This window comes from Uloborus diversus, chromosome 1 (genome assembly GCF_026930045.1).
Source record: "Uloborus diversus isolate 005 chromosome 1, Udiv.v.3.1, whole genome shotgun sequence".
Taxonomy (NCBI): domain Eukaryota; kingdom Metazoa; phylum Arthropoda; class Arachnida; order Araneae; family Uloboridae; genus Uloborus; species Uloborus diversus.
Window position 1 is genome coordinate 19251513 of NC_072731.1, and position 23603 is coordinate 19275115.

Consider the following 23603-nt stretch of genomic DNA (forward strand, 5'->3'; position numbering starts at 1 on the left):
ACACAAAAATTTTGAGACAAATTTTTTTTACACTTTTTGACTTATTTTATCTTGGACATTATAAAAAGTCAAAAGTTCATCTTTATTTTCTAAAATAATGCTTTAAATATTTTTTATGACTACATTTTCTAAAAAACCAAATGGGTGTCTCACTTGCACCATAAGAGGAGTTAATCCTGCCGGGCCACCCGTCTTTTATTGAAATTAAAATCAAGCATATCTCAAAAGGGGGATACTTGATTAAGTATATAAATAAAGTATATAAATTTTTAGCATGAATTATGTTTTTGTAAATGCATCCATTTATGAAATATTTGCTGTCTTTTAAATCAGTGCGACGGAAAATTTTAAAACAAAAAACGGCTCTCCTCTGATATGCACCCCTCTTGGCGAGATTTTAATTTTTCGCTCGATACGAAAATCGCCAATAAGGCGATAACTTGGCAACCCTGGTTTTGCAACTTGAACGCTGGAAAGTAGTTTCTCGAAGTTTGTCTTTTTGCACGTGTATGTGTGGTAGGAGGTAGGTGCTCATATGTTTCGCTCTTAGGGAGATTTTAAGTTGAATACTCTAAAATAAAGTTTCAATTCAAACTTTATTTTAGAGTATTCTTTTTCTTGTTGTTTTTTAATGTTAATTTAGTTGAATTTTCTATTTTAATTATGAGTTCGGTTTGTGATGTTGTCCAAATGTATCAATTGAAATTTTTGAATGAATCTTCTTTTTCTTTTTCGTCAGGTCGTCCAACGTTTGGACGTACCGGAGTCCTAAATAGATTTTTTATATTTAAACTAATTGAAAATAAAGAGGTTTTTTTAGAATTTTTAAGGGAAATTGGTTTACTTAAGAATGAAATGTTATGTTCTAGATGTAATTCTGTTATGAAAATTAAAAAAACTAAAAAATGTTCAGATGGGTTAATTTTTTTTTGTAGAAAGGTTATTGGGGGTGTTGTTTGTGGAAAAGAAGCAACGATCAGGAGTGGGTCATGGTTTAGTTCTAGCAAGTTGAAAATAGAGGAGATTTTTTTGATAACATATGAGATTTTAATTGGGACCAAAACTGCTGATATTGAAAGTCAATATTTTTTTTCATCACAAACTTTAGCCGATTGGCGAAATTATATTAATGAAGAAATATTAAATTACATTGAATTAAAATCCGAACAAATATTCCTAAGAGCGGAACATATGTGCACTGCCTCACGTGAGGAAGTAAAAGAAAAGTAAAAAAGGTAAGTGAACATATTTTGAATTATTGTGTTTTTAGTGTGTTTCTGGTAGTTTGTATTTTGGTCTGGTTGGCATTTTTGTAGCACAAAAATGGTGTTAATTTCACATAAAATCTGTGACTTTATTGTATACTGAACGGAGGAGATCTGTGACTTATATCCGACTGTGATGTATATTAAAAGTCGGAGGGATAACGGACCGAGCGGCAGCGAGGTCCTGGCGAGCCCGAGGGCTCGTATCCCGGAGAAACAACGGAAAAAAATTAATGCATTAATTTCATTAAATAATTAATGACATAATTTGAATTTTTCCTGTTGGCGCTAAAAAAGCATCGCTAAGAACGATGTATGACATATGACGTCATACATAGTTTTCTTGGCGACGCTTTTTTGGCGCCAACAGGAAAAAGTCGCCAAGAGGGGGGTATATCAGATTTGTTCCCAAAAAACAAAACAATTACATCTGTGAAATTTATTTCAAGCCTGTAGACATCAATTTTACTTTTACATGTAAAGGTGTCTTGCATAAATATAATACAGTTGATTAAGATCAATTTTGATAAATTAGCCAAAGTTGTAAGTTGAAAACGAAATTGGAAACACTAAATGACTGCGTCTATTCAAAGTTGGCTAAGAGCGAGAACCATTATCCCTTCATCCTCAGTAATAATTCCAACATTATCAGCACCAGGTCGATAAAAATTCTAATAAAAGTTTTTCAACGGTATTGATTTCCTTCACAACTAAAGTAAGAAAACGTATTTATTTTCTCTTTCAGATGAAAAAAAAAGAAGCAAACACACAAATGTATTTTGATAAAAAATAATGGTTATGCTGCTCAAAACAATCACACACAATGTAACTAAATATTCATTACTAACACTATTACATTTCTAGCAGGTGCAAAGTAGTATATTGATCTGATAACCTAAACACAGAAATTTGTTTCCTTTCCTGAAGCCGAAAAATTGTTTCTGAAACATATGGCGCTTTCTAAACCTTCATGCTTTAAATGTGATGCGAAATTCATTTTAAAATATGCATTTAAAAGGCCAATTTTGAAGTGTAAATAAGGAACTCGTTATTACAGCGTAAAGTTTGGCGTAACAACATCCGGGTCAGCGAGTGAGTGACGCGGCCATCTGTGTTCTGTCTGTGTGCAGCCGCCATTGCTGCGAAAAGGGAGAATTTGACAGTGGATTCGTTGGTGAGGACGACTGTGAGCGTCACAAAAGCTTCCCAGATAGGTATTAATTTTCGGATTTCCAACGATCGGATGGATTAGTGTTTGTGCAAGGATGTGATCTGCCATTGGGTGCGCCATGGATTATCGTGAAAGAGTGCCGCATGGATAATCGTCGATATATTTGTCGGTGAATTGTGGATAAGCTATGGAGGCAAAGCAACGAAACGCGGGGACTGGCAACAGACGCCGTCGTGACCGCGCAGCGCGAATGCAAAAACGGCAACAACGGCAGTGTGCTGCTGCCGAAGAGGCCAGTGAAAATGATGAATCGCCTCCTGTGAGACAAAAAAGGCCTCCCACCCGTAAAAAACGAATCAAAGAACCCATATACCAAGAGGATATCGTCGATGGATTTGCTTTCATGTGCTTCAAAACCTACGAGGACTTAGAGGTAAGTCAATCCCCACCCCACCCCTTCCACGTATCAGATCTTTTTCTCTGCAATTTCTGTGCCCTCTACAATCCAGATCAAATTTTCGCATTTTAAGCATTCGTCTTGGAGGCGAGAACGATATAAAGGCATTCGAGATGTGCGATTTATCGAAAGTTATTGTTTGGGTTTTTTATCCTTTGATCTAGTGCCCTTCGATTTGTTAATGATCGTAACGCAAAAGTTTCTGTACTAATTTAAAAGTTTCTGTACTAACTTGAAAATTATCCTTTGTTTTATGTTATTTAAAAAAAATCATCATAAAATTCAAAAATATTTTTTCTTGTGAACTTGGTTTCCTAGATTTTTATTTTGTTTGTTAAAAAAATAAATAAATAAAATTGAATTTTTGTTCTACTTGAAACGATTTTAAAAAATCGTCTGATAAATTAAAACCCTTCTAAGAATTCCAAGGGAGGAGAGAAAAATAGGAGAAATAGTTTTGAAGCTAGTATTTACATTTTCAGCAAATTCCTTAACTATGTTTGGATTTAAAACATCTAAACTTGTCTTCTGATTTTTTCCATATTTAGAAAGATGAATAAATAGAGAGAGTTAAAGTAGTATTAACAAAATCGTCTGTGAATCTCAAGTCTTCAATCAGTGGAAGGTAAAAATAATTATCAAGAGAGGTATTTAAAACAGGTTCATTCTTCTGTCCTTTTAAAGCTGTAATGATTTTCGTTTTTAAATCAAAATGTATCAACATAGTACTGTTTTATCCTGTCTTTTCAAATCTGGTCATGATCTTATCTTTAATAAAAACGTAAGCAACATTCTAAAGTATAATTAATCCTTTGTTCTATGTTATAACACTGTCAATTTGTAGCCATTGCTTTTCTGTTATCGACAAATGTTTGTAACAATAAGGGATAATGTTCGAAAGTAGTGTTTATTTTTAAAATTTTGAAGAGAGCAATTCTTTATTAATATCTTTATTTGAAAAAATATGCATTTATGTAATTAAATGGTGTTATTTTTCTGTATTGTGATTGATTAGTTTTGAACAAAACATTAGCATGTGAAGTTTATTTTTGAAGTTTGAAACATGATTTTCTTAACCACGAGTAGTGGAAAAAAAAAAGAGTAAAATTTTAGCATGATCTAACAATATTTAGAGGTAGCTGATGGAAAAGTTGGTAAAGATTCATACATTGCACATGCACATTATGTCTGAAAGCAGAAAGAAGACTTAATTTTTACAAAAACTGATGTACTAATTTTAAAATAACTGGGCAATATGGCAAATACATTGCTTGAAATAATTGTTCAATTTAAAATAGTTTATTATGCTAATCTTAATTTTTGTAATCTTTTGACCTTTGAACTCCTTTTAAATAAATATTTTAATACACAGCTCAAACTTTTTATTGTTTTTATAGTATATAGAACCATATGTGGTGTGCTGAAATATTGCTATCATTTTTTAATGATTTATAATTGCACAGTATTGTTTTAAATTATGAAATGAGTTTTTTCCCTTTCAGTCTATGAGATTCAGTAAACTGACAGCTGCGAGTAAATAAATTATATAACTCATTTTTTCATAATTATCTTAATGCAAACCAAAGCTGCAGTAAAAGCTGGTTAATCAAAATAAAATTTATAGGTTTTTGTTACATTTTGTTATTAGGAGTAACAGATAATACAAATATTATAATGGTGAACTTATGATATTTTGAGAGTTCAACTGTGTATGATTTTATAAAATAATCCATTAACTAGAAAAGTTACATATCACATAAAAATAGTACAGGATTAGTACATATTTTTTGTATACTTATAATTTAGAGTAGAAGAAATAACGAACAAAGGCCTTTGTGCTGGAAATTAAATGAATCAACTAACCAACGTTTTGAAACAAATATACTCCAACACACATCCAAACATATGCCTTTGATTGTATTGATTATCAGAAACAAAAAACATTCAATAAAATTATAGAATAAGTACTTAGTTTAAAAAAAATTACAATAACTAATACTTAATTAAAACAATAGAAAGCACAAGAATTACTTTTCTCATAATTAAAAGTATAAGCAGCGTTATAAAATTATCACTATAGAACAAATTATGTTCAATATAGTTCGATCTTACAGAGGAAGAAAGAAAAAAACTTTATTTTTTCATTTATTAAATCTGAAATTACTGTTACCTTTGCTTGGAATTATTTTACACATAATAGGATTATAGTCAATCAAAAAAAAAGGTGCAATAAGAGGGGTCAAGATCACCTCCCCCTGGACCCTCCCATTGTGTGCACCACTGCTGTGTATTCGTTCAAGATATTAGCTTAATGCAGTGGTGCTCAGCCTACAGCCAGTGGTGTTCCCATAGGGTATACTCCATATATGCCGTATACTCTCAAACATTTTTCAGACGCATAGCGTATACCCTCAAGTTTCAGAAATTTTCACATTGTGACATATTATGTATATAATCCCATATACGTATTGTGCATAATGGATTACTGGGAGCATGCCCCCAGAAACATTGATGGGAACTTCACTGCCTATGCCCCGTGGGCTATATGTGGCCAGCAAAGCAGACCCATAGGAGACCGTACGGCCCTTTGATGTGTTCAATCTGATGCATTAAATTTTTGGATTACTTCTAAACTGAAACCATCCTAGATTGTTTGTCAGCAGTCGTCGGCAAGTCATGACCAATTAAGTATCTTCTCATTTTGCAAGTATCTTCTCATTTCGCCAATACACTTGCTTATTCTTTCCTGATCTAGGTTTCCTAAATACAGTAGAAGACCGTTATAACGCAATTCTCTATAAACCGCACTACTTTTCAGAAGTAAACAATAGGTTTTGAAGTTAAAAAAAATCCCTCTGTTTTGCTTTGCAAAAATAAGAATTGTTAAGCAAATTAAATTTTGAAAGTTTTTTATCTTTCCATCTCATTCCAAAGCTTTTAAATTGAAAATTAGTACTCATAGTAAACAGAAAATACCATATGGCTCTTGAAAATGCAGCTGTTATGCAAACCATGAAGCTAGCAGAAGTGCAGGATTTTGATTGTGAAACATATTTATTTGTGAATAACTAATTGTAATAATGGTGCTTTAACATTCATTGCAGATAAAACTCATTCTGAAGTGCTAATATATAGATATATTCTGAATATTAGTTTCAAAATTTGAAATGATCTATATAATGCAAAAACCTGTATAACGCAAAAGCTCTGGTCCCAAGGTGTGCGTTATAACGGTCTTCTACTGTACAGGTCATTACTCACAATTTCTTACAATTGGTTTGTGGGAAACTTAAATTTTTTATAAATAAAACTGGTATCAAGCAGTGGCATAGCCAAGAGGGGATTGAGGGGGGGGGGTCATACCCATACTCCAGTGTGGCAATAAAATGATGAGTGCATACACAATGATATTTCACAGTACAAAACTTCAGTTTAATACTACACGGTTGTGATATTACACGAATTTTATGGAATTTCATTTTTGTTTAATAAACTGAAAATGTATGATAATAACTCTTATAATTTTTTACTTTGTTTTATGAAACTTTTAAGAAAAATTGTCTGGCTTCATAAATTTGGTTCTCCTGTATAAAACTAACTTTATTAAATACATTTTGTCATCAGTGCTCTGAGAACAAAAAGATGAAAATTATTTATTTTTTTTCAAATACATTGTAAGAAAATAATATTACGATTGAACAGATGGCACAAAGCGCAATTTAGCGAAGTGCCAAATACCATGTAATTCTGAATGTACTTAGTAGACTTACTACTCTTAGTTTTTTCAACATACTTACTGTGTTTCTTTCAAATTAATATGTATCACCTATTAAGATAAGATTTTACTTTTGCTTTGCACTGGTAGTACCAAGCACATTGTTTCTAATTTTTCATTAGAATTTAAGTATTGGGAAATTGGAAGCATGCTCTAAAATTAAGTTAATGTTTATAATAACCAACTGATATATTATATATGATCAAGTGTTAAATCATAGAATCTTCCAATATTAAAGTATTTAGATATATGTTAATAGTAATGTAAAGAACTAAACCTTCCTAAAATGCAAAATGTTTCACTTTTTGATGACTTTGTAAAAGTAATATCATAAATTCTTACTTACTAGTCGATCATTTCGTTTTTATTTTTAGAGAAAGAAGGATTTAACAATGTCACAAGTTAAAATATGTTGACAGATTAATGCATCTGTTTAAAAAACTGAAATATATACCTAAAATACAATTTTAAAACAAATTACTTAAGGATGCCCATTAGTTGCACATCCACTCTTGTAAATATAAATAACATCATTATTGTTATAAGTTTCAAAGCTAGAAATATTGGAAGAATGTTTAATACAGCATATTTATTGCTTCATTTTCTAAATCTTAAGTTTTTTTAACACAATTATAAACTAAATATTATTGTAAAATGTAACTTTCAGTAGATACATTTTTAATTAACATTTTATTCTGGCTCCTAGGGTTCAATACACAAATTTTAAAATTAAATATAAGTTTATTATGATTTATAATAAGGTACAATTTTGAATTTAAAAGACAGTATCTTATATGATAATATTGGTAAACAGAAATTCGCAACAAAAGCTTTCAGGCAGAAGCGGCCAAATCACAGCTCATGATTCGCTTTGCCCAAGGGGTCTGAACCCTTGGTCAAAAGTTTATTGTTCTATAATGATGATTTTGCTTTGTTGCTCTCTATTTTTATTTATGAGAAAAGTAAATACATTCATTCTTCTGCTTTCTGGTATTGCAATCAAGTGTCATAGGTAATAAAATTAATTTATTAATAACAATGCTAAGTAATTATTCAATTAAAATTTTTTCCTTTTTAATTTCCAACAATCGATAAAATCAAAAGAATATGTTTGGATTCGGGGTGTTGGAGTATGGTATGATATCAGAATGGGGGACCTTCATTTCTGGACCCCCCCCCCCCCCCTTTGAAAAATTCCTGTGTGTGCCACTGTACATGAAGAAAAAATATGAAAATTTCCCACTTTTTGGAGGGTACAAATTTCCTGCCAAAAATAAAAAACAATGTTTCAATGCAAGTTTTATCACCAAATACATTGTTCAGCATAAAATACATTCATGTACTGTACTTTTCAAAACAAATTCCCATTTTATTCATTTTGTAAAAGGTATAAGTTGTTGTCTTAACTATTTCACTTTGAACCAAATTTCCGTACTTTCAATATGGGGAGAAATTAGAAAACAATTCTTTTTCTTTGTGTAAAAGATTTTCTCTTGCTATTTTGATTGCTTGAAATAACCTTTTTCAGTATGATTTTCCTTTTCCAAATCAATTCCTTGGGGGTATTTGGCAGGGTTTGTTGATTTAAATCAGTTTGATTATTATTTGATCAGCTTGATTGTTATTTTTGTTTTCCAGTCAAAACAAAAAGCGGGTGTAAGCACAGATACACAAAAATCATAAAATCTTAAAAGCTAGGTAAAATCTGTAGGCTCCAGACAAATAATTTTTTTCAGAGTTTATGAAAAATTTAGTATAATAAAATAATATTGCTGTGCAAGAACTAATCGTCAAGGTATTTCCTTTTCAGTCAGACTTGTCCGACCCTCAAGGCAAGGGCGGATACAGGCTCCACCCACCTTAAAAAAAATCAAAATTGCATACAAAAAGTCATTGAAATAACCATTTTTAAATTTAAAAAAAAAAAGAAATTTTCAGTTTTAGAATGTGTTGTCACCCTAAATTTTCAGAAACAGCAACCCAAGATTTTCGAAAAATTCAGATCACACATGGTCATGCTTAAGAATGTAATCTCATGTACAGCAATTTCTTTGAACTTAATTTTAATTAAAATAAATTTAATTAAAATAATGATAATTAAAATAAATCTTTTGGTTTGACCTCTGAGATTGATCTAGAAATAAATTGTGGAGGAATAGTTATGATATTTCTTGTTCCAAGGGTGAACTTCGAATTTATGCTGAAAAAAAGTTTTAATCCTGTTCCAATTTACATAGCGACTTTAAATAAAAAAAAGTATTTTAGATACAAGTTGAAAAACGAAAAATGAGTTGAAAAATGAAAAATTTGTTGATATTTGTAGAAGAACCTGAAAGTTATAGATCTGGGCCTGTGAAGTGAAGGATTGTTTAGAATAAAAGTTGTGGATAAACATTAACTAACTGATGTAACTAAAAGTTATTGCACATTTATTATAATTAAACATTAAGATTAGCTTCTTACCAAGGTCACTGCTCTTTTTTATAGTTTATGTACACTGATATCTCCATAAAGAATGTTAATTTCATTCATATATCTGATTATGACATCTATCTTGTATGCAGAAAAAAACTATTAAAGCATCACTGAAAAATGCAACAAGAATCCAATTAAAGATTAAATATTTTATAAATGTAATTTAGACACTGATAAATACTCACTCACTGATTCTTTTCAGTTGTAGAATTTGCAGTGGACGAGGATGCCCTGGGCCAGTAAAGGCCGTTCTAAGGGCCCAGAGCATCAACATTTGGGAGGCACCAAATCTGTAATTTAAGTTTTTAAAAAACGGAGTGAACTCAAATCTCACAAAAGTAAATGTTTAGTTCAGAGGAAAAAAACCTACTTAAAATTGGAAATCCCAAAGCCTCTATAGGCCATATGTTATATTTTATTACATTGTAAATGTTTTATAACAGATATTTTTATATTTATGTCCTATTGCTACCGGGCAAAAGTTTAACAAATTAAAAAGATTTTTGTATTTCATAATGCAATGTAAAACATTAGCACATTTAGCATGGATGCGGTAAATAAAGTCTTAGAACCTCCGTCCAAAGAGCTGATGGCGCCGGGGGGGGGGGGGGGGAGTTTCCTGCCTCCCTTATACACACAGAAAAATCAAGTTAGGTATAACTTCAATGCATTATATACGTATACTTATTTTTTTTTTAATGAACAGAACAATCTCAGGACTATGCATAATACAAATGAGGCAGTGAGAAGCAAAGGAATGCAAGTGGACATTTTCAAGTTTTGAGTAAAACGCATTCAAAGTTTAGCTCCTAGGTAGGCTTTCATTGATTTTTTTTAAAAATTCATGCTGTATAGCAGTAACTACAAGGGCTACTAGTACCATCTCTTGCCCCAAGACAGAGGAGAGGTTCACCTACCATGTGTACTGGTTATCTACAAATTTTTAATTTTGCCACTTACATCCCTTTGCTTCTCACTGCCTCAAATTAAAACACAAGCAATGCATATGTTTTGGATATTTGTGAAACATTAATGCCGTAAAAACTTTTCGAAAAATAGAAATGTTGAAAATCCAAATATTTATCTAGTAAAATGTTATCCCACTAGATAAAAATCAAACACATAAAACTGAGTTCGTTATTCATATTGATCAAACTAAGAACACGAATAGATAATTTGCTGACTATAAATAGAAAAAGTATTTATCAAAGTAAATTACATCAAAATTAAATTTTGATCTGGACTCATCCAGTGATTCCTTTCAAGAATTTTTTGGTTTTACTTGTACCAACTTAATAAAGGATGTTTTTTTCAGAGCTAGAGAACTTTAGGTTCAAATAAAAAACAGTTAAATGTTGTTAATTGCCATGAATGTTGCTTTATTCGAAAGATGATTCTTTGCTATTTTTATTTAAATATGATTTTTGGCATATGGCCACCTCGGCTGGCTCGGAGAAAGTCCAATTTTCTCACTTTTTGCAGCAATAGAGTCCATATGTCAGTAATAAGGTGGCGAATGTTCTCTTCCAAGGCGTCAATCATCTGTGGCTTATCGGTGCAGACCAGAGACTCACATAGCCCCACAAAAAGTAGTCCAGCTGTGTTAAATCGCATTATCTTGCAGGTCAATTCACTGGTTCATTATGCGAAATTATCCATTCACCGAACGTTTCTTTCAATAAATCAATTGTGGCATGTTGCACCGCCTTGTTGTCTATTCAAGATGAAATGGTAAACCGAACTGAACACAAAACAAGTGACAGCTATCAAAATGACACACATATCAAAGAGTGTTGCCAACTTAAAGTTCTATACCTCTAAAAAAACTCTTTACCAGCTTTCATACATGTTATAAACAAAGATGTTATTCTTTTGAATCAAATACTTATGAGTTTTCGGGATAAGCCCACAAATACTCAACAACATCGAAAATTGCTCATAATAGCGTTTTTGGAGCTCTAATTTCGAAAAATCACTGGCCCTAATATTACAAAATAATATCTTGCAAATTGCGTTTTATGACTTGAGTTTAAGAAAATATTCGTGCAAGAGTCCCTATGCCGCTTTTCTTTTAATATCACAAACGGATTTTTTAAACGACACTTACAAAAAATTTAAGTTGAATAGCCCTTGAATGTAAAACATTGCTTCAATTTTTTAAACCATAATTTTGAATGATTTTCCTGGGAAATGCTCCAGATCCTCCTATCCATAAAATCTTTGTCTAAAGTTGTTTTTTTTTTGAAACGCTAATTTCGAAAACTCGCAGGGGGAGAAGGAATTGATTTAATCTATTTAAAAAAATAATCGATCGGAAAGTCTCTGAGCCTCTACTGTAACATGAATAAATGTGGCCTATAATCGCGTTTTTAAGGCTAAATTTGCGTTAAACCCTTAATGTCAAACATTTCTGAACAGTGGTGTTTCGAAACACCCATCCCTCCCACAAAGTTGCAGCATATAGCCTAAACTTCAGTTTTAAAATTTCAATGTAAAAAAAAAATTGTTAGGAGCAACCTACAATCTTTGCTCTTTTATCTAACGTGATCGTTTGGAGTTCTCCAAGAACTACCTCAATTCATCCTTACAGTTTTCGATTTCAAAGGGTTTCCAAGAGAATGTTTCTAAAGTGGGAGATTTTTCTCTCCTATTATATCTCCAAAAGTAGCCTCATAAAGTTTTTAAAGTTCTACATTCAATAAATTTCCAGGGGAGTGGCCCCTCATATCTTTCAATAAGATCACCACCGATAGTTACAAATTTAGCTTTTCGAAAATTGCACTGGACAGTCCAGCTCTCCCTTTCTGAAAATGGACTAAAATTGACGTCAGTTTCAAAAAACATTCTGGAGGATGTTATCTCCTCTTTTATCTGTTGTTATCAAAATAGTCTAAAATTGCTTTTCACACTTCAATATCTTAAAATTTTCGGGAAGTTTTTGGTTCCCCTAGTGTCATCAAAGTTATCTTAAATTTGACTTCAGTTTTGAAAAAATTCAGTTGAAAATCTCTAATCCCTTTCCCTTAATTTTACCAAAAATTATCCAAACTTGCTGTTTTTACGTCAGTTTTCAAATGTTTTCTGGGAGAGGCTTTTGAACCCCTCTTCCTTCTTGAACTTCTTTCTCCTGACTGAAACTGAGTTTTGAAGAATTTAATTTCTGATCGACCTTCCTATTACTAACATCACTAAAGACCAGGGTTTGAAAATATCGTGATATTTTGATATATGTCCGATATTCTCAATCAGTCTTTAAAATAATAAATACATCCGCAGGGTTGGCAAGGTTTTGGACACTACCGTAAAAACCCTGTTTTTTACCGTTTTGTTCAAAACTGTCCGAAAGTGTCAAACTATATTTTTAAAAAATTTGTATTTTGTGAAAAAACATTCAAAACAGAATAAAATGCATTAAATTAAAGTAATGCTTTGTATTGAACATTTATTCAATAAGAACATTTAACTTATTTCTGCAACTGATTTTAATCTAGTTACATATAAATTGAATTCTTGATTACAATTTATATTTGTATGCATGAGTTTATTTTATTTTTTATTTATTATTTTTTTGATAATAGTAACCAAATTTCCCTATGTTTATGCATGTGTCCAAATAAAAGCAGGATTGGCAAGGTTTTCACCATCCAGTTCAAAACCCTTGTTTCCGAAAGTGTCCAAAACAATTTTTTGAGAAACTATATTTTGTGAGAAAATATCAAAAACAGAACAAATTGTGCCAAAACTATTTTTTGGACTGGACCTTTGATTTTTTTAAAGGTCATCAAAAGTGATTTTCGTAGTCAAAAATGGGACTTTTAGACCTTTTCATTTTGGCCGAAATCTATTTGAGTTACATTTATGACAGTTAATTTAACGCTTTGATGTTAAAGTGCATAAGTGATAAAGTGCATAAGTCTTACATGCTGAGTTACGTAGCTGTAAGTTAATAATTAAAATAATGGCAACAGGTTCAAGTTCAAGGCCAAGTGTAAAAATTTTACTCATTTCAAAGGGTCATCAAAGTGAAAAAGGTCTCAAAGGGTCAACTCACGTAGAAGACGGAAACACAAAATGAAATACGGCAAAAACTAATCACTGGAACCATGCTAAAAAGAATATGTAACTGTTGCTGTGTGTTTGTGTACCCTTTATAGATTACATCCCCTCAAAAATCGGAAAAATGACAAAAGACATTTTTAGACCCCTTTAAACCAAAAGGGGATGGAATTAAAAATAAAATTTCCTGGCCAATTGAATATTCCATTGAAGTACTGTACATGTTATACATATTGTGTTTTGTATTTGGTTTGTAAAAAAGATACAGGTCTTTGAAATTAAGCAATTTTGCTAGCCAATTCACACACTAAAACAGAAATAAACAGTGTGAAAACTTCATGGTACCTTCTTAAATTACGTATGTTGTGCCCTATATAATACATTATACTGAAAAAAAAAAGTAATTTTCTAAATAATTATTTTAATTTGATAACTTAGAAATATTTGGACATGAATGAGTAGTTTATACTGTATGGAACCTGTATGGATTGACCCTTTTGTGAAATTACGAGAATTCAAAGAACTAGATAAACGACTAAATGATGCAAAAGTCAGTAAAACTAACATTTATTTCAATTAAAAAAAATGTACATTTCAGCATGAACTTCATAAGCATGCTTTTGAGAAAATGAAACACAAAAGAAATGATTAGTTTTGCTAAACTTACAAAATAAAAAGAAGTAACTAATGAAATTTTACCTTGGTTCAAGTTACTCTGGTAACAAAAATATGCTGATACCAATGATTAAAATTTAGTAGCATCTAAAAGACACTTCAATATGTTACGTAAAAAAAATTGAGTAAATTTATAGCTTTCCCTCATCTTCAAAAAAACATCTGAAACAATTTCGTCACTAAGAAATTCATAAACAGTTACTAAATTAGAACAGATAGTTATAGATAGTTTTTCAATCTGAATCATTTTTACTCTTACTTTTTCATTAAAAGAGCTAGAAGAGTGATTTAAAATATGAAGTAAATTGACAAAATTTCAATCTTTGTTAATATCTCAGATTCAAAAAAAGATCCGAATAAATTTTACTTTGCTCTTTCTCAATAGAGATTTTTTTAGAGAATGCGGAAATATTTATTTTTTAAGTGTACGTTTGTAACTTATGAAGTAATTGAGTCACAAACTGGCACCAATGAACTCTGAAAATTTAGGCTTAGCGTAAGCATCAACTTCTAATTCCAATAACAAAGGAACAAACAGTTTTTAAACTTCCATGCCTTGCATTACCTCATAGATATGCATGGTTTTCCTAAATAAAAATTTTCATTAAAATCTGTGACATGTCAACCACAGCTGATTTGCTCATTTCGCATGGAATGACCCATAATTACAGTTCATTAATATCTATATTTATGCATTGCGAACATTGCAATAAAAACAAATTGATTAGATTACACCCCTTTAGGTTTAGCAGTTTTGGGCAGTTAAAGACAGTTTTGGACGGTAAAAACCACCTGTCCTGTCCTAAACCAGTTTTGTACAATCCAAAACCCAACCCTCCCTCAAATCAGTCTTTATTTTCTTATATTGTTATTACAATATGTAGACTAAAAATTTAAGGTTTCTCTCATTACTTATATATAATATTTCATTTAACATTTTTATCCATTTTAATGGAGTTAATTTAGCATTAGCTGTTTTCCTTATTTTTCTTCTGTTAGCTACTTTTTCACAGTTTTATGATTCAGAAATAAAAAATATGCATTAGTTGCTGCACAGTCATAAGACATTTTCCTTTTTTCAGACCAACATTTTTTATTTAACTAGGCACTTTTTATATGGATTAAAACTGTTACATTTCTAATAATTTTAAGAACATAAAATAAGTTAAAGTAAGATAAAACAACGTTAGAAGAAGCACAAATTTGTAAATTACAGCAGACACGTGTTTCGGCGTTACAGGGAACGCCTTTTTCAATGCAAAAAATAATGAGCTTATGGATGAAAAGACATCCGAGAAAAGGGTATTTATTTATCTCATAAAATAAGTTGTTTAAATGATGTATTAATACATCATAAAAATATAGTACATAACATTTTGGTTATTTTTAATAAAAAATAAACAATATTACTATGATAAATGAACTATAACTTAAAGAAGTTGGACCCGCCAGTTACACCTAGCTGTCATGAAAGGCTTTAAAAAACCCTTTGAACAGTAATGATACATCAAATATGCAAGATACAAAAAATGTTTACAACCATACAAGCAGGAAGCAGGAAAGACACTGATTTCAAATAGTATTTGAAGCATTGTAAAAATCTATTTCGAAGATATGTTTTATATTTTCTTTCTGTCTATGCAGACCGTTTAACAGAAAAGAAATTCTAATTGGGGTCAGCAAATGGTATAATGGCAGGGTTGGCAAGGTTTTTACACTACAGTAAAAACCCTGGTTTTTACCGTCCTGTCTAAAACCCTTGTGTCCAAAACTGTCCGAAAGTGTCCAAAACTATTTTTTTTAGAAAAATTGTATTCTGTGAGAAAACATCAAAAACAATAAAATGTATCATAGTAACGTTTTATATTGAACATTTATTCAATGTGAACATTCAACTTATTTATGCAGCTCATTTTAATCTAGCTACATAGAAGTTGAATTCTTGATTAAAATTTCAATCTGTATGCATGAGTTAATTTAGTTTTTTTCACTGATATTAGTAACCGAATTTCCCTATGTTTATGCATGTGTGCAAATGAAAGCAGGATTGGCAAGGTTTATACCATGCTGTTCAAAACTCTCGTGTCCAAAAGTGTCCAAAACTACTTTTTGAGAAACTATATTTTGTGAGAAAATATCAAAAACAGAAGAAAATATGTCAAAATTATTTTTTTGACTGTTTAATATATTTATTCAATGTGAACATTCAAGTACAACTATATAAGTAACTTATTTATGGAGCTGATTTTAATCTAGCTACGTAGAAATTAAATTCTTCATTACAAATTTCAATTTGTATGCAGGAGTTCTTTTTTTTTCATAAAGCAAGTTTTTCGAAATTTATGCATGTGTGCAAAAGAAAGTGTTCAAAATATAGTGCAATAATTGACTTAAATGCAGTAAATTAGTTTTTTATAGTTACAGAATTTTTATTATATTAAAAATGTGAACTAAAAAAAGAATAGCACAAATTTTATAACCTAAGTGTTTAATCATCAACTTCATGTTCTTTAATCTATGATTTAAAAAAGAATTTTTGTTAAAACATGATGAAAAATTTATTTGCAAACACCATTAAAAAAAATCAGGCTTTTTTTTTTTTTTTTTTTGCTCCTCAATATTGCACATTTAATAACATACCTTTAAGTTATATGGAATTATTATGGAATTGAAATTAGTTGTCTTGGTAGTGTTGTGAATTATCTTTCATAACTCTACCAACTGTTACATAAGGAAATTTTTTTTAAGTAAGATATTTTTTAAATGAACATTTTGGAGAAAAATATTATCAAATACTCATTAGTTAAAGCTCATTAATATCTATATTTATGCATTACAAATATTGCAGTAAATATGAATTGATTACATTACACCGCTTTAGCTTTAGAATAGTTTTGAACAGTTTTAGACAGTTTTGGACGGTAAGAACCACCTGTCCGGTCCTACACTAGTTTTGGACAGTCCAAAACCCAACCCTGTATAATGGTAATGACATTTTAAGCAGTGTTAAATGCCTGTTAATTTATTTTTTAGGTGACTAATACATAATTTATTCAAAAAAAGAAAAGTAGAGGACACTTTTCTGAGGTGCTTTGATAATTGGGGGAAGAAATTGCACATTTCTAGAGAATAGCCGTAGTTGGAAGAAAAAAAAATATTTTGAAGGGGCACACTTTTTTATAGGGTAGTTATCGTAGTTGATGAATGAGAATTTTTTTAGGCGGAAGAAATCCGATTTAGATTCTTATGCCAGTTTACACTCAAAAAGCAAGCATTTATTTCTTAATAGGTGGTTTAAACCCAATTTACATTGAATATGCATCTGGGAACAGTGTTCCCCCAACTGTGATTTTGTTACGTTTGTTTGAAACTACGCGATTGCTCTGAATGAAATCAAATAAAACCGTTTCATCTTAAAAACTAAACACCCTGGTTGTCAGTACGATTAATAAACTTCAATGATTGCATTTCAGTATTATATGCATAGAGCGTGACTTGAAAGCCTAAGTATGATTGGTGACTAAATTAATGCAATATGACATATCTATATACTAATATTATAAAGAGAGAGAAAGAGAGGGTATTTTTGTACGTTTATATGTTCCGGGTAATCTCCGGAACCATTGTAAGTAGTTGAAAAATTCTTTCACTATATCAAAGGTGCCATCTCAAATTATGCTTATATATATATATATATATATATATATATATATATATATATATATATATTATTTATGGAAGTACATGAATTAATTTTGAAAATAATTTTTTGGCAACAAGGGGAAAAACACGATTTTTTTTTGTTGATATGAGATGTATATTTATTTTAATGAGCTTATTAGTTTTAATTCTTTTTTTTTCTTTTTGAAAGCTGTTAAAGATTTTTTTTAATGGAAAAAAATGCATTAGTAGCTGCTTTGTTTAAAAGGTGCTGCTACTTGATTTGTTCGTTTATTTATTTTTTACGCATCTAATTCTTTAGATGACCAAGGCAGATTTTATTTCTAGATGTCAGCTTTAAAAAAAAAAAAGGTTTGAAATAATTTGCGATTTTAGCTTATTTCGAGAATATCGATCATATTCTAGAAAGTCGATATTGGTATACGACGGGAAAGTAGGCTCGTTTAGTTCTGAACGGAACTTCTTGTTACTAGTGTATACCAAGTTTCTACCAGCAATAAAACAGAAATATGTGTGATTAATAAGTGTGTTTTGCAACTCTTGTACGACTTGCATTGATCGTATACAAGGGGGGGGGGGGAAGCAGAGCCTGTACGTTGAGAGCTCCTGACATAGAACATAAAGTCTAACTTTAGCACTTATGCTTTTTTTATTTGTGAAATCTCTGAGAACTAAATAATCGGCTGAATCACTGAGGACCAATCTACTTGCCATCACGTGACTCCCCATTCTTACGTGCTTGCACTACTATATTACTCTTATGTAGTATCGGGGCTACCGTGACAAAAAGTGCTCGTGTACCAATCGTTCTGTTTTGATTCCGTTTTTGAATCCCTCTCTTAATATTTTATGCTTTTGTATGTGTTTCTGTATGTATCAAAATTGTTCCAGCGAGTGCTTGATCACTAGTGACCTGTTCTGTCCCCCCCAACCCCACCAATCACCACATCCGGTTAAACCCTCACCAGTGTTGATGGGGTTTAAATAGATACCCTCCCCCCAAGTCTTGTTTTTAGAATTTCTGACGGTTGAGATGGAGGAATGGGCCCCAAAACTATGCGCCTGAATTAAACAGTTGATCAAACGACGATGTTTCGGGCCGAAGAGGTCAGGATGACAGTGGCGTGAATCCTCCCCCCCCTTTCGGTTCGTGCAAAATTGGTTTTCTTAAAACCCGTTCGTTCACTACACTTGACTCGTTTCTCTCGCTTCGGGAATATGAAAGGATGAACGGTTGAGAATCTCGGTTATGCGTGGCTGATTAAGAGGATATCCGGATGCCAGACCGGACTATTGTGCCCAGAACCAGCCAAGATTGGTTTTTCTTGCCCGCCGTCGCAGACGTAAAGCAACAAATTTAAAAACTCTTAAATTATATTCAGCGGTTTGTTTCAACACTGGCCAACTTGGAACAACAAAAAATGAGGCCTCGTCACGAGACCCTCTCCCCTCGAAACTTTTGTAGAAGATTATGTATGCTTCTACAAAATATTGTCCGGATTAAGAAGAGCTTACAAAATATTGTAAGCCCTTCTTAATCCGGATACTATTGAACCGGGCTTCGCTTAATCCGGACAGCCATTTTAGACATACTGCATAAATTAGTAGCGAGTTAAATGCATTTTTATATGCCGTATTTTGTAATTTTCACTTATGCAGTTTTGTGTTTCTTTATTTACAATTCAAAATAGATTTTTACTGTGTGCAGTCGTTTGTTAATGTACCTTGGCTCTTGGCTCAATTTATAGTTCTTTTTGTTTAATGCTTTACTTTCATTAATTCGGGCGACCTGAATCACCCATTAGTTTGGATTATTAATAAGATTCTGCTATACCTTATGTTTACGTATAATGTAAAGAAAAAAGGGAAAAACAGATGGTGAATATTAAGAATCTAAAACCTGGTTAAAAATTTCTTGAAGAGTGTACGAACCAGGGCTTAATTTCCAGGGGCTCGAAAATATTCGATATTTTGATACATATCCGGTATTTTTAATCAGCACAAACAGAAACTAAAGTAATATAAATAGTAAATCGCTCATTATTTTCTTATATTATTAGAACAATATTTCGACTTATGAAACAAATGAAACCTTAATGGTAAGGTTAACAAATGAAACCTTAATTTTATCTAATATTTCATTTAGTTAAGCTGTTTTTCATTTTGTTCTGTTTGTTACTTTTACACATTTATATGATTCAGAAATAAAATACGCATTAGTTGGTGCACAGTCATAAGTCCTTTTCTTCTTCTTTTTTTTGACCAACATTTAATATTTAACTAGGTACTTTTAATATGAATTAAAATTGTTATATTACTAATACTTTTGTGAATCTATACCAGCAGTTCCCAAACTTTTAAGGCCACACAACCCTTAGTAAGTTGTTTTTACTTTAAGGAACCCCTATTTTGTTTATGATTAAAAGACAAAGCGTTAACGAACTAGAGGTCAAATGTAAAAGACGAAAAGTGATCAGCATTCGATCACTTTCTTATGCATAGAAGAAACTATTGATTACGCGAAAGTTTTCGTTTTTTGACAGATTAACACGTTTTAAGGTATGCTGAATCTATCTTAACCATTTTAGGAAAATATCTGTCCTTCTGTTTGTGTTCAGCATGTATTTGACCGATTTCTTGAGAGCGATTTAACTCAACAAGTAATGCATGGAATTGAAAGAAACTTGGTATAAATGTGCAATTCCATGTGAGCTGGCGTTGATTAGTTTCGGCACTTATCTCTTCAGAGGTTGACCTAATTGAACGATTTCCAATTTTAGCGTGATTGGTGATTGCTGTCTATCAAACAAAAGCACAAGGATTCACATAAATATTGGAAATCGTTTAGAGATGGCACATAGTATGTTTTAGTTCATTTTTAGCTCTCTTTTTTATTACATTCATTTTTTAAAAATGTGTTTTATTTATTCATTTATTTATATTATTATTTTTTATTAGAAAAGTCCTGACTTTGAATGACATACGCACCCTCAAACTAAATAAACAAAATAAAATATAAACATAAGATAAAATAAATAGTTTAAATTGAAAATAAAAAAAATAATATACTTAAAAAATACACCTCAAAAATTTCGATGGCATAAGTTGCGCCATAACCGCTCCCCCCCCCCTGTGGGCACCCCTGGAAAAACGAAACAAGCAAATTGAGCAAAGCTTTCATACAAATTAGCGTTCCACTTTGCAAAAGTAACGTGACTCTTTTGAAGAACAGAAATGATTTAAAATACCATTTTTGATGTGTAGTGTTTTTAGCTTCTTGCCATGTTCATGTGTGAGTAGAAATGTTTTTATGTGTGGATTAGCAAAAATACCCAGCGTTGCCAGAGTCAGTAAAAATTGTGAAGAAACAATCACTTCTTTCATTCGTTTATTTTTTGTTATAACTGAAGAACTCAAAACACACCGCTTTGACGTGATTAAAAATCGAGCTTATTCCTTACCCATAACACTAAAATAGCAATAAGTATGGATAACGAAATAGTATTCAGTTAGAAACGAAAGCAAGATATGTAAGTAAATAACAATTTGAAGAATTTCCAAAATATGAACTAACAAAAACAAAGATCACCAAAAAAAAAAAAAAAAAACCCTTGAGCAATATTCATGTAATTAAATAGTACACACACACGCTCTCTGCAATGTTTTTTCTAAGCGTGCAAAAGTAAAATTTCCAAATATTGAAATGACTTTAAATTCATGTTTGCTTCCGAAGAAGCCTTGATTCGAAATTTTCATTATGATTACTATTAATATTGCTGTTGTAAGGCAACACATTTTTGTAACAATGGGGGAGGGGGGATTTTATATTTAATCATTACTGTTTTCCATCATAACCTTTTTATATTAAGTTTTTTTAGCAATAAATTATAGCCTATGTTGCTTCCTGATAATGTAGCTATCTGTGGTGAAAAAGTGGTTAAAATCGTCCAGTAGTTTTGAAGTTTACCCCGGACATCTTTACATACAGAAGTAGCCATTTTTACTTTCTTCTATATCTAATATATAGAAGAAAGTATTGGATTCGTGCAAATTTTCGAATTTCGAAGGATTCGAACGTTTTGAGGTGTGCTGAGTCCATTTCGACTATTTTTGGAAAATGTCTGTCTGTCTGTATGTGTGTGTGTATGTGTGTGTGTGTGTGTGTGTGTGTATGTGTGTCACGTCTGTGTGTGACCAGTTTTTTGTGGCCGCTCTACAGCAAAAACTACCGCGTGAAATCGAACGAAACTTGGTACACATATGTGCCCCTATGTGAACTTGTGCCCATTGGTTTTTGGCGCGAATTCCTCCAAGGGGGGTGGAGCAATGGGACGTTTTTTGAGTTACGCGTGATTGCTATTCCTCAGGAAGTAACTGGCGGAATCAAACAAAATTTGGTCCATATGTTGCCATTAACAGGAACAGGTGCTGATTCAATTTTGGTGTCAATAACTCAAACGGGGGTTGTGCTATAGAACGTTTTTCGTCGTCAATTGTGACTGCTGTATCTCAAGAAATAATGAACGGAATGAAAGAAAAATTTATCGGCAAATAGCCCTTAGTAGGTAAAAGAGCTGATTTTGTTTTGGTGTCAACAGCTAAAAAGGGGGTAGCGCAAACGCCCGTTCTTTTTTTTTCCATTGTGAGTGCCCTATCTCAAGAAGTAATGCTACGTTCTGGTTGAAATTTGGAATATATGTGAATCCATATGTAAACAGGCTTTGGTTCAATTTTGGCGCCAATCGTGCCAAGAGGTGCTGATTTATTTTTATTATCATTATTTTTTAGCGAATAAAAATAGTTTTATTAATGCAACAATAAGAAAGATAAATCGTAATAGATTGTCGTCTGCGTATTTCTCGTGATTTTAATTGTATGGAAATGATCGGAAATATTATCTCAATGATTTAAAATTTTTAACTGTTGCCATCTTATGTTAGTTTACAAATAAAATATTTGTAATTAATTAAAGCAAGGCTTTTAAAATAACTTTCAATTTTCGCTCTTTGCTTTGCTTTTGCAATAATTCAGACATTGGGATAGTGGTCAAGTTTTTGCATGTGTAATTTCGTTTTTGTTGGGAATATTGCTTCCTCGTCAAGCATGGGAAGGGATCAGAAAAAAAAAAAAGAAAAATATAGAAGAAAGTTTCGTGATGGCCACAACACACTAGTTGTATATAGATTTGTAATTTTAACGTAACTCCGAATGAAGGGAAATTTTTTTTAAATGTGTTATCAGATCATTTATTTGTCAGTGCACTGGCCTCTGTCTGATAAGTTTAAATAACAACTCATCAGCTTTGATTGCGTTCCCATTACATTCCCAGATTAGAGAGCGCGTCTAAGTATTTCCTTTGTTTGCGAATCCAGTGGGGGACGTCTCCAAATCCACCATTTCTTCAAGAGAGCATTGAGCAATACACTTTGATGAAGCCTGTGTGGCGATATTAAATTGTAGAAATTTGCAGGTGTGGACTAGCCGTCCGGCCCATCGGCCCTATGCGCCCTCCTGCCTATGTACCCTTGCGCCCTCAAACCTGAGCACCTTTTTACTTCCTTTTACAAAAAAGGAAGTATTGTATTCGCGAAAAAATTTTCACTCAAAAATCGCCCTTAATTTCCATTTTGCTCACCCCCAAATGAATGTTGACTTTTTTTTTCGATTCGACCACATGCGGAAAAGTGCCTAAGAATGTATAGACACGCGAAATATCCATTTTGACCATCACCGAGGTAATTACAACGACTTTTCTCGTGACGTCTGTATGTATGTGCGTATGTGCGTATGTATCTCGCATAACTCAAAAATGGTATGTCCTAGAAAGTTGAAATTTGGTACATAGACTCGTAGTGGGGTCTAGTTGTGCACCTCCCCTTTTGGTTGCTTTCGGATGTTCCTAAGGGGGTCTTTTGCACCTTTTTGGGGGGAAATCATTGTTAATATCAATGCAAACTTAAGTGGTGTTATAATTTGGTAAACACTTGGTGACGTATCGCCAAGCTTTTGGTCGCCAAGTTTTTTCGCCAACTTGGCGACGATTTTTTT

The 23603-nt window shown here is 31.9% G+C and overlaps 1 protein-coding gene across 1 annotated transcript in view; it reads left to right on the top strand.

Moving 5' to 3' along the window:
* The first annotated feature begins 2413 nt into the window (after positions 1–2413).
* The window catches only part of LOC129228310 (autism susceptibility gene 2 protein-like), a 361864-nt gene continuing 340674 nt past the window's right edge, over positions 2414–23603 (top strand). Inside the window, exon 1 of the mRNA XM_054862988.1 lies at positions 2414–2869. Within this exon, the coding sequence (XP_054718963.1) occupies positions 2624–2869 (246 nt within the window). The 5' untranslated portion in view covers positions 2414–2623. The remainder of the gene's footprint in view (positions 2870–23603) is intronic.